The sequence below is a fragment of the Pteronotus mesoamericanus genome, unplaced genomic scaffold, assembly GCF_021234165.1.
Source record: "Pteronotus mesoamericanus isolate MK-2021 breed Mesoamerican mustached bat unplaced genomic scaffold, CSHL_Meso_final contig_164, whole genome shotgun sequence".
NCBI lineage: Eukaryota > Metazoa > Chordata > Mammalia > Chiroptera > Mormoopidae > Pteronotus > Pteronotus mesoamericanus.
In genome coordinates, this window is record NW_026555065.1 from 24,701,037 (window position 1) to 24,713,925 (window position 12,889).

Genomic DNA, 12,889 nt, shown 5'->3' on the forward strand with positions numbered 1-12,889 from the left:
TTGACTTGATTCTCGGCTTCGTCCACTCTACTGTTGTTTCCCTGTAAGTTGTTCTTTATTTCAGTTAGTGTCTCTTTTGTCTCTGACTGGGTCTTTTTTATGCTGCTGAGGTCCTCACTAAGTTCCTCGAGCATCTTTATAACCAGTGTTTTGAACTCTGCATCTGCTAATCTCTATGTTGTTTAGTTCTTTTCTGGAGTTTTATATGTTCTTTCATTTGGGCCATGTTTCTTTGTGTCCTTATTTTGGCAGTCTCTTTGAGTTTGTTCCTATGTAGAGCTGCTTTGACTCCATGTGTTGGTAGTGTGGCCTAATGTTGTAGGTGTCCTGTAGGGTCCAGTGGCACAGCCTCTGCTATCTCCCAAGCCCAGCACAAACATATATCTAGTATGAAATAGTCCCTGACACACCCAGGAAGGGCAGCTATTCTCCCCAGCATTCCACATCATTGTACTTACCACACTGTCACTGCTCAGAGAGAAACCATGACTGTTCCCACTCTGAATCCCAACACAAACTACAATCCTGAGACTGTATAAGCACTGGTGTCTGATGAAGGTCTGCTTTCTGGTTCTTAGATGGCCATCTTTTTGCTTTGTCCTCAGTGACAAAGAGTAACCACTCGAGATGTGGCCTTTGTTTGGGCTAAGTACACCCTTCTCTTATAGTTGAGCCTTGATTGCTGTTGGCAGGTCAATGGGAGGGATTTACCCAGGTCAGTCAGTTGCAAGGATTGGCTGTGACCATTGACCACCAACCCCTGCCCTCCGTGGATGATCATCTATGCAGTGGAAGGGCGATAGGGCTTGACATAGTCTGTAGCTGTCCACAGAGTGCATTGGCTCTGGGGTTTCCTGGGTGGTACAGGCCAAGGTCAGCCCCCACCTGTGTTTTTCCTGGGGCTACCCTGCCTGAACTGTGAAGCAATCGGAGATGGCTGCTACTTGTGCTGGGCTTGGAGATTCTCAGGTGAAGACAGGCCATGACTTTAGTCTGGCTGCTGCTAGGGCTCACTGGAGCCAGCTGTTGCTTGTTTGATAGGATTTAGGAGCCAAGACCAGCCATTATTCTGGAAAAGCAGCTTCGGTGGGCCCATGAGTTGGGTAGGACAGAGTCCCTGGGGATCTCCAGGGCTGGTCACACAGTGTTAGGTTGATGGAGTCTTAGATATGATACCAGCCTACGAGCTCTGTAGGGGAAGGGCTCAGCAGAGAGACAATGGCCTCTGCTCATCCTGATGACAGACACTACAGTCTCTCACTGTATATCCCTGCACTGGAGCTCAGAGGGAATGAGTCTGAGTAGGTAAGTCTGTGTGTGGGTTCCCCAAGAGGAACTGCTTAGGACTCCAGCAGCCTCCTCCACCGATTCAGTACCCACTGGTTTTTGCAGCCAGAAGTTGTGGGGACTTATCTTCCTGGCTCTTGAATCCTGGGTTGGGGGGGGCCTAATGTGGGTTTGGGGCTCCTTGCTCCCAAGATATCCCTCCCAAATTTTTATCTAGGTAGGTGTAGGGGCTGCCTGTTCCATGTCTGTGCCCCTCCTATCAGTCTGGATGGATTCCATAGTTGTCAGACTTCCATTCAACTCGATTTCACATGTTCCTGAGTGATGATTGTTCTATATTTTAGTTGTAATTTTGATGTGGTTGTGCAAAGAGGTAAGCCATGTCTGCCTATGTTGCCTTCTTCAAAGACTTGTTCACATACAGTTGTACCTCCATACTCATAATTAATTTGTTCCAGAGCTCATGACAAGTGCCAAAACCGATGAGAAAAAAACATGAAGTATTTTCTCTTGTGGGGTGGCATCATGCAAGTTTTAATGAGTCCTGAAAAAGCCCCGAGTGCTGAAACAGTTTTTTCTCATCAAAATGTGATGAATACAGGGTTTGATGAGTTCTGAAGCTAATGAGTGCCACAGTATGACTGTATTTATTTGTCATTTACATATCTTCTTTTACAAAGTATCTGTTCAAGTTGTTTTAGAACTGGATTGTCTTTTTATTCATATTTATTATTAAATTATGTGGATTCCTTATATATACTAGGTTCAAGTTCTTTCTCTGACTTGTGTGTTATGATATTTTTCTCTCAGCCTGTGACTTGTCTATTAATGGCAGCTTTGCAAAATTTAAAAATACTGATGAAACTTGACTTAAAATATTTTTCTTAGTGTGTTTTTCTTTGCCTATCCGATGATTGAAAAAAAATTATAGCTGCAGATTATTAAAGTGATGTCCTTTTTTTAAAAAAGTGATTTTCATTTAAAAATGAAATTCAATTTGGATGTTTTTCAGATCACTATGTTCTATAGACTCAATGTTTATGTTCCTCCACAACTCATATGTTGGAATGTAATCCCCAATATGATAGTATTTGGACTTGAGGTCTTTGGAAGGTGATTAGATCATGAGGGAAGAGCCCCCAGGAATAGGATTTGTTGTGCTTTATTAATAAGGCCCACAGAGCTCTCTGTCACTGAGGACAAAGCAAAAAGATGGCCATCTAAGAACCAGAAAGCAGACCTTCATCAGACACCAGTGCTTATACAGTCTCAGGATTGTAGTTTGTGTTGAGATTCAGAGTGGAAACAGTCATGGTTTCTCTCTGAGCAGTGACAGTGTGGTAAGTACAATGATGTGGAATGCTGGGGAGAATAGCTGCCCTTCCTGGGTGTGTCAGGGACTATTTCATACTAGATATATGTTTGTGCTGGGCTCAAAAGGAGTAGGGGCTTGTATGAGGAGTCAGAGGGAGAAGGTATGGAGTGGTGGAGAACTAGGAATAGTGAATATTGCTGAGGCTTTGGGTTTGAGACACAAGTAAAGGGAACCAAGACTGAAGGGAAGTGGTGATGACTTTGCACCTTGCTTTGTGGCTTCTTTGCAAAAGGTGGAGTGAATGGGGAGATGGATGGCACCAAGCCCAGTTAAGAGGCTCAGGTAGTAGCTCAAGCTGATAGTTCTCAAATTCCCAAGTAGTTGTGCTTCAGGCTGTTAGTCCCCAGTCCTTACCTATTGAATCAGAATCTCTGGGGTGGAGGCTGGGCCTTTGAATATTTTCACAGACTCTGTGGGTGAGTCTGCAGCACACTGGAGTTTGAAAACTCTGGCTGTACTGAATGAGGAGTAAGCAGTGAAAAAGGAGAAGGACCTTGATTAAAGGAGTATTGGAAAGTAAATGGTGACTTTTCTTGATGACCCAATGTATGTAAGGAATGAGAATGTGAGAGGATTCTGGCTTGAGTAACTTCAAAAATGACAGCTATGCCAATCACCTATGTGGCAATGCAGAGTATGAGATCTGTGGGAAAAAAGATAGAAAGTTTAGTTATAGGACCAACTTACTACCAAGAAATACCCTTTTCTATCACCTAGAAATAATACTAACTTTGGAAGAATATGGTTTTATCAGTTTAAATATTGCTCAAAATAAAATACTTTCATTATATAATACTTATTCTTTTCAAAGAGCATATTCAGCTCACATTTTTTAGGCATTATTTGTTGCATTCCTACTATGTACTTTTAGGCTAGATATTCTTTTCCCCCTCTCCTTCCCCCTCCTCTTCCTCTTCCTCCTCTTCTGAAGATGATGATGAAACTGAAGCTCAGAGAGGTTGATTGACTTCCCTCAGGCCATCTTAGGAACCGGGGAGAGCCAGGATTCAAAATTCTTGACTTTGTCAAGTATAGGTCTCTTTTCACTATTACATAACCACTTCTCCTAACATGGATGGGCAGGGTTTTCTCTTATTATTTATATATGATGAACTTGAAGTCTAGAGAAACTGCAATTTGCCTGAGAGTCCATGCTGATTAAGTACAGAGCAGGGACTGGAGCCCAGGTCACAGCTTCCTGGCCATTGCTTTTTTCACTCTAACTTCCTACTTTCCATATGATTGGGTTTATTTCCCTCCTTGTTTTGTGTAGAGTTGAATCTTTCCCTTCTCAAATAAGAAGAGTTTAGAGAATTATAAATATCATTTTAATTTGGAAGAGACATTGGTTGAGAAGCAAAACTAATCTTCAAGGTTCAATTGATTTAGAATGGTGTGTGATGGTACATTTTCAGCCTCTGTGTGTGTGTGTGTGTTTTGTTTTGTTTTTTTAAATTAGGAACCTGACCTTAATGATAATGATAGAAATATGGAAATAACTCCAGGGGACAAGGTACTTCGGAGCACCAAAGAGCAACGGGATCAGCAAAATCGTCTAAAAGAAATAGATGCAAAGCTGAGAAAGATGAAGGAAAATGTGGTAGGTCTTTTTTAATTTGAAATCTATTTGTAACCAATGATTGTATTTAAAAAGGCTCCAGTTTCCTTTGACTGTATTATGGCTGTTTTCATGTGGTAAATCTTTCAAGAGGATAAAATTGAGCTTCCCACTAAGATAGAGGCTTAGGTAGATGTGCTTTGCTTCCTTGCATAACCAAAGAAGGACAACAACCAATTTAAAAACAAAATAACCATAATTTCCAGAAAATCAAACTGTATGAAAGTCCAGCAACCAAGGACTTAAAGAAGAAACATTCATCCAGAGTGGTGGTAGGGGTGGAGACGGATGGCTGGGGTGGAGAGGACTCGCAGCAAGGCAGTGGCTGGCTGACCGGGTGGGCAACATGGTACCTGGCAGACCAGGTGGTCCCACATTTATGTGTGGATAAATTGGGAGGGACAATTGGGAAGTGAGACAGACTGCACAACCCAGGGTTCCAGCACAGGAAAATAAAGCTTCAAAACCTTTAGCTGTAAAAACCTGTAGGCGTTGTGGTGGCAGGAGATACTCCCACTCTCATAGGAGAGAGTCTGTTGGAGGGATCTGTGGGGTCCTAGAATGTACACAAACCCACTCACCCATGAATCAGTACCAGAAGGATCCAAGTAGCTTGTGGGTAGTAGGGGAAGTGACTGAACGCAGGGCAAGAGCCAAGCAAGCAGCATTGTTCCCTCTCTGACCCCTCCCCCACATTCAGCGCCAGAACTGAGTGAAGTAAGTTGCCCCACACTGGTGAATACCTAAGGTTCCACCCCTTACAGCATAACAGGTGCTCTGAGACAAAGAAATATGGCCCGAATGAAAGAACAGATCAAAGCTCCAAAAATAGAACTAAATGATGAACAGGTAGCCAACCTATCAGATGTGGAGTTCAGAACACTGGTAATCAGGATGCTCACTGAAATGACTGAGTATGGATGCAAAACAGAGGAAGAAGTAAAGGCTATGCAAAGTGAAATAAAGAAAAATATATAGGGAACCAACAGTGAAGAGAAGGAAACCAGGACTCAAATCCAAGATTTGGAACAAGGGAAGAGATGAACTTTCAGCCAGAACAGACTGAAGAAACAAGAATTCAAAAACAATGAGAGGCTTAGGAACCTCTGGGGCAACTTTAAACATTCCAACATCTGAATCATAGGGGTGCCAGAAGGAGAAGAGGAAGAGCAAGTAATTGAAAACTTATTTAAAAAAATAATGAAGGAGAACTTCTCCAATCTGGCGAAGGAAATAGACATGCAACTCCAAGAAGCTTAGAGAGTCCCAAAGAAGTTGGACCCAAGGAGGAACACACCAAGGGGCATCATAATTACATTACCCAAGATTAAAGATAAGGAGAGAATCTTCAAAGCAGCAAGAGAAAAGGAGACAGTTACCTACAAAGGAGTTCCCAAAGGAAATCAGCTGATTTCTCAAAAGACACCTTGCAGGCAAGAAGGGGCTGGAAAGCGGCATTCAAAGTCGCGAAAGGCAAGGACCTCCATCCAAGATGACTCCGTCCAGCAAAGCTGTCATTTAGAATGGAAGGGCAGATAAAGTGCTTCCCAGATAAGGTCAAGTTGAAGGAGTTCATCATCACCAAGCCCTTATTATATGAAATGTTAAAGGGACTTATCTAAGAGAAAGAAGATCAAAAACTATGAACAGTAAAATGACAAGAAACTCACAACTATCAACAACTGAACCGAAAAAAACGCAAAAACAAACTAAGCAAACAACTGGAACAGGAACAGAATCACAGAAATGGGGATCAGAGGGGAGGGATAAGGGGGATAGTGGGGGAAAAGGTACAGGGAATAAGAAGCATAATTGGTAGGTACAAAATAGACAGGGGGAGGTTAAGAACAGTATAATATAGGAAGTGGAGAAGCCAAAGAACTTACGTGTGTGACCCATGGACAGGAACTACGGCGGGAATGCTGGCGGGAGCAGTGCTGCGGGAGTAGGGGGTTAAGAGGAGGAAAAAAATGGGACAGCTGTAATAGCATAATCAATAAAATATGCTAAAAAATACTGTCAAGAGAACTGACATGGAAATTTGCCAGCTAGAATTTGAATGAAAGCTTTAATATGGTTTATAGGACTTAAAGGAGTATTATACTTAATTTATGTGACATAATACATTTGTGAAATACTATCTGAAGTCAGAATAATAATCCATATGCCTACTATTCTGTCTTACAGTGACATAAATGTCCTTTTTTTGTGGAAAAATTTGGTAGTTGCTCTGCATATAAATTATCATTATATATTGAACTTATCACTCAAATACTCCCACTTTTTCATAATTCATAAAATGTTACTCATTAATTTTATTAATCCCTCTTGAGCCTATATCATGTTTTAAATACTTGCCATTTAAAGTCATACTGTTGCTGATAGAGAAGGTTCTTAAATCAACTAAGTTGTGAGCTGGTTAATATTCTGAACCTATTAAAAATGCCCTACAATATGATTTTTCCTGCTACCCATAAAATGCTTCCTACTGGATACTTGACTTTTACCTAAAATTAAACATGCCAAGGCTGAACTTGTGAACCTGCCAACATCCTCTCTCTCAGGGCTGGTCTTATCATAGTTGTTAGCAGTATCTACGTTCTGCCTCCTATTAATCCTATTACCTTGGGTGATCTTTAAGCCTCATTAAGTTTTAAGCAGTCTGTCTAATTTGTTGCCATATCATACCATAGTTCCCTTTGATTCTTTTAAAATCTTTTTTGTCCTGACTTGTGTTACTCCTCTCTCAGCATTGCCACCTCCTGTCTAGCCACTTGTAACCTCATCATTCTCTTTTCCCATTATTCAGTTCTATATGCTGCTCCAGGGGGGAGACAGCAGGTAAGTGATTTTGGTTAAATTCTGATGTCCTCAGAGCTCTCCAACAGTGTGCCCCAATCCTGACTGAGATCCCTCAGCCACCCCTCCCCCTCTTGAACACACCCTTTTGAACCCCTCTCACATGGACAGCAGCACTGACCCGGAGCCTCAAGGATGTCTGGGGCCACCGAATCATTCAGGCGACAGATCTATGGGGAATAAATGCATTGTGCTTCTCTTTATAATTCCTTTTTATTTATTTTTTATGGGAAATTTAATGGGGGTTTTATTTCAGTGAGACCTCTGCTTTTATTTTCAGAGGGATTTTTTTCTCCTAGAGTCTGTGGATACGGGGAAGAAGTAGAAGTAGTAGGAATGGTTAGGAAGTGTAAAGGGGACTTGAGCTAATAGTTGTGGTGGTGCGGATGGAGCATTTCAAACTTGACGTGGCAAAGAGAATGTTTGTGGTTTTACTGATTTTGAAAACTGCTAGTACTTCTCACCCCACACCTGCCAATCCAAGGCAGGCAAAGCCTGTCGTTCTCTATAAGTCAGTTTTCCTGATTTCTGATTATTTATCATATGCCTTGAAAATGTATCTCTTCTACCATGTCTCTATCATTATTTAATTTTTTACATAAAACCTGGGTCCTCTAGGAAATCTTATATTTTATTCCAGTGCTTCCTGAAGGTTGGCAAGACCTAAAGAGACATGATAAACATCAAGAGTTGGTTAACTAAGTGGAAAAGAAAAACAATAATTGTTGCCTACTACGTGCCAGGCACTGCTCCAGGTACTTTAGAATTTATTGACTTATCTAATCTTCACAACCACTCTAAGATGTAAATATGACTGTCTTCATTTTATAGATGAGGAAGTGGAGGCACAGAGAGGTTGAGTAACTTCCTCAAGGTTATATAGCTAATAAGTGGAAGAGGGGATTCAAATGGTTAGCTTTTAACAACTGTGCTTATACTACCTTTTTGGTACTGACTTACTTTTCATGATTAATATTGTTTTTTGATAATTAAAGTGTGATAAGTTTTCTATAACCAGTAATACTCATGGGAAAAATGTTTAGAATCCCTCATATAAATGATAATTTCACAATTTTTTATTTTATAGTCAATACTTTTAGAAGCTGGCATTTGGTCGATAAAGGCACAATGAGGGTTGACCTATATTGTCTTTGTGTTTTAATTGCTTGGTGTTTCACAGTTGTCATAATGTGTACTGTGTATGCTTTTGGGGGAAGAGACTGTGTCTGTTTCAAACTCTGCACAGCCCATTGTATCTCACAAGCTTTTAGATACTTTGTGGTTTGGGAATCTGGAGACCTGAGTTCTTGTTTGAGTGTTGTCAGTGCCCTGCTCTGTTACCTTGAATAACTCAGTCTCTTAGAGACTTGATTTGTTACTCTGAAATCAGGTTTGGGTTAGCTCACCTTGTCCTTTTTCCTGTGATTCTTGGAATCCTTATTTTTGGTGAGAGATGATATTATTTATCGTATCTAAAACTCAGTTTGTGTACTTCCTAAATATTTAGTACTAATTGGCTTAATAGCTATTGGAAGTTACTTTTAGAAGTTTAGGACACTTTTTAGGAGAATGTGAGATTGTTCTACACACACACATTTGTATATATATTATTTTTTTTTATACTGCTATCTGTACATGAGAGAATATGTTTTCTGAATGATAGCACTCTGGAAATGACTAATTTTACAGCCTTGTCTCATTCTCTGTATTGCAATAGAACATTGTTTTAAATCATTAATTTGGGTAAAAGGAGTAATCTGAGCCCAGTGAGTTAGTGATTTAAGGATCAAATCCATATTCAGTCTTAGGGATGGAAGGAGGAAAGAGTGAGCTAAGAGGCATTTAGGAGTCCCGGGAGGGGGTACTCTTGGAGCCACATGGGTCCTAGGCATGATTTGCCTGAGAAGGCTGAAAAAGGGACTTAATTCTGCATTTCAGACAGTGGGCCGAGGCTGCGGATGCACATTTGCCTTGCTAACGATTGGTTGAAGAAGTGGGATTTGATTTAGTCTGAAGGTGGTGGTGGTGGCATTGTTGGTATTAATGAATCTGGGTAACAGGAGCTGGGGCAAGTAGGCACGATGAAGGGAGGTTGGGGCTCACAAATGTAGTATAAAATTCAGTGGGCATGCGGGGGCCCTGAACACAGCGGCGTAAGTAGCGGAAGGATGAGCCAGGCTGCTAGAAGCAAATCTTTAGGATTCACTCAGTATGAGTCAGCAATGTAATGTAGCTGCTATGCTACACATTAAGGGGGAGGTAAGCATAGTGGATCATATTTGGATAGTAGAGCAACAAGGGTGAGGATGAGATTTAACACCAGGTCATGAGAAGGATTGTTAATGAGACTGAGCATATTTAGCCTGGCAAGGAAAAGTGTGTCTATGTGTTTTGTGGGGAAGAAGGAGTAGGATGGTGCGGTAGCAATATCACACGTGATCACTTCCCAAAGAGATTTAAAGTACTGTTACTTTCAGTAACAGTTTTGAAGTATTACTTTTATTTTTTTTATAATGCAGGAAATAATATGGCGATTGAGAGGTCATAAAGAGACAGATTTCAAACACATATTAAGGAAACTAGAATTACCTCAGTGGAAATAGTCTGCCCCGGGTAAGGCTCTCCAGTTAGACTGGAGTGACACCTTCTGCATAGCTATAGAGAGAGTTTAAGTATCAGAGGGGTGTTTGAATGGCTTGGGTCAGTTTCCCCAGCACACGGAGGCAGTTTATATACAGCAAGTATGTGGAGATGCTCTGCTTTGAGGTCTTTTTCACATGTGAGTGGAGGACTTGTGCTGAGCCACTGCCCTCTTGCCTAGTTGGTTCCCACGGGGTTAGCAGTATTGACGTCGATCATGGGTAAGAGTTCCTCTGTCAGGATAACTACTTATATGGAGATAATCTGAGAAGGTAGAATCAGAAGAAAATGGAAACAGCCATACTCATAGAATAGACAAAATGAAACAAACTCCATAGATGGCCTCTCAGTCATGTGCCATAGAGTAGGCTCAGACACCTCTGACCCCTGAGTTTCCCATCTAGCTCAGGGAGTCGCCTTCTGTTGTTCTGGATGCTCTAATGGCTTCTCTGCCCATTCAGCCTTCTAACCCCACTCTGCTTTCTACAGTATCACCACCCTGAGTTATAGTCCTGTATATAAGCTTCTATAAACGGGATAAAAAGGTTAAGGTTAAGGGCCAGATCCTGAAGCCAGACTGCTTGGGTTTGAATCTCAACTCTGTGCTTACTAACTGTGTGACCTTGGTCAGGTCCCCTGATCTCTCTGTGGTTCAGTTCCTTTATCTGTAGAACGGGGATACTTATAATTAACACTTACCTCATAGGCTGTTTTGAATATTAAATTAGTTAACACATGCAAAGTGCTTTGAAAAGGGTCTGGACCCTTTAAGTGCTGTATAAATGTTTATTATTAATATTGCTATTGTTATTATTAACATTCTTAAGACGGCATTTTCATAAGCTTCTTTCTATGATAAGGAAGGGGAGGAAGTAGTATAGAGGATGAAATTGCAGTGGTAAGCCTTGGAGAAAAATCAAGAGGCCCTTATTCTGACTCAGGATGAAAGAAGGGAAGGATGGGCCTAGAAAAGCAGGTGTAGAGATGAAGGCAAGGTGATAGAGGTCATGTTTGCATGTTCTGTGTTTACTCTGTAAATCAGAGATCCAGCCATATGGTCAGAGTGAGGGTAGAGTGGGGCAGGGGTCTTGAAGTAGAGCAGGAAAGGACTGGCATAGACTCTGTAAGGATGGAAAAAAAAAAGCAGTGGTGAACAATGAAGCTGGAAAGCAGTGGTGAAGCTGAGGCTGGAAACCATAGCTGTGAAATGGAGCCAGTCAGCCAGTCTTGGGGTGTTCCCTGACAGCCGTCAGCAGTGCGCCAAAAATGGAGAGAATGGGCCGTAGGTTGAGGCAGAAGTGAGAGTAGGCTCAGTGATTGCAGTGGAAGATCAGGGAGGCAGTAATTGGTGGTACCTAGGAGTACCACCAAAATGAAAATGAAAAAAAAAAGAAACAAATGTAATGTGTTTACCTCAGATATCAGGTGGGACCGCTTTGTCTTTGTTTGACCTGTTTTTATAACTTACTATGTATACACATGTTAGAATGAAGCAGATCTGTATATCTTGGAAAGATGCTTGTGATAGAATATTAAGGATAAAGAGCCTGTTGCATAAGACCATGATCAGTATGATTCCATTAAAAAAAATCATAGAAAATTTCTGGAATGACATGTATCAAATGCTTAATGGTGATTGTTTTTAGTGAGGATAGGATGGATGGGGAGGTGAAAAAAGGAAATTCACTTTTTATAACATACACTATTTAAAGGGAAAAGTAAGTACATTGGATTATGGGTGATTTTGATATTTCTCACACTTTTTTTCCTCTATATTCCAACTTTCACAGTACATGTGTTGCATTTGTAAGCAAAATTAATGTTTAAAGATATGGAAAACATTGATGCATACAAAAGATCATTCTATTATCTCTCAATAAAGTGGCCTTTATGCATTTAGAAAAAATAGAGTGAGTCATCACAAGGAATAATGTTCGGCTTTACCAGCGATTGCAACACATATTCAGATAACCTTTAGGCACTATATACATTTATCAGATGAGCAAAAATAATGGTAAATATGATATAGTTGTATGTTAGTGAGAGTGGTGTGGTGGCGTGGACAGCAGTATTTGAACATTATTGGTAGCTTTTAAGGCATGGAAAGCAGTTGGTTAATTGTTATAGCTTTACCATTATTTATAGCTTTGATCTGGATAATTGCATGTTTTGGAATATTTCCAAAGAAGTAATACCCAAGGAAAACCAAACAAAGTAAGAAACAATCTAAGTGCTCTCAAATAGAATGCCGAAGCAATTTATACAATCTTAACCCATTTAATGCTATGGTAGGATAATGAAAACAGTAGTATGTGGATTTGTCAGTAAGTTTTAGTTGGAAATGGGTAATATAAAACAAAAATAAAAATTTTAGATAGATTTTAAGTATCAACTATAATTATTTAGTGTGTATGTGTATATATACTGATAACAATCTGAAGGGAAATAGAATGTCTTAATAGTCTTATTATCTTCCACTGTCTGTCAAATTGCCATTATTTCTAAGGAAAAGGGAGTCATAATTGAGGCAATTTTATTATTTAATTGTTTTAATTGATATATGTTTTAACCCTTTAGTGATATACTTATTGAATAAGTTAAATAGTAACAATAATTCACATTTGGTCTAATTTTTCTGAGATATTGAATGTTCCATCTTGATAATGAGACTAAGGGAATTTTTTTTTAAAGTAAAGAACATCTTCAACTTCTTGGATTAGATAAAAAGTGCCTTCAATGAAGTTGCATAATAATTCTAGCTTTCACAAATGAAAAGAATTCAATTTTAGTCTTGTGTTTTCCAAGAAAGAATCATCAATCTGTTTTCATTTCATTGACTTCTTTAGTGATAAAATATTCTCAAAGATGTTTTGTTAGTATTGTTAGGAAAAGCTCTCCACGGTTCCAAGCATTCTAAATACATTGACTATACTTTTTAGGTCTTTATTGTGTCTCTTTTTGATTCTCAGTTTGAACTTTATTCATTTTTTTCATCATTTGAAGTCTCTACTATTTCTTTCTACATTCTTTCCCTTTTCAGTTTCCTGGAAACCAGTGAGTTTGGCCTTGTTTGGTGAACTGCATTGTCATTATTGCATCAAAATGTTTAG

At 39.9% G+C, this 12,889-nt stretch overlaps 1 protein-coding gene across 1 annotated transcript in view; it reads left to right on the top strand.

Moving 5' to 3' along the window:
- FSIP1 (fibrous sheath interacting protein 1) overlaps positions 1-12,889 on the top strand; it is a 185,997-nt gene that overhangs the window by 69,108 nt on the left and 104,000 nt on the right. The window contains exon 9 of the mRNA XM_054565599.1: positions 4,122-4,262. Coding sequence (XP_054421574.1) covers positions 4,122-4,262 — 141 coding nt within the window. The remainder of the gene's footprint in view (positions 1-4,121; positions 4,263-12,889) is intronic.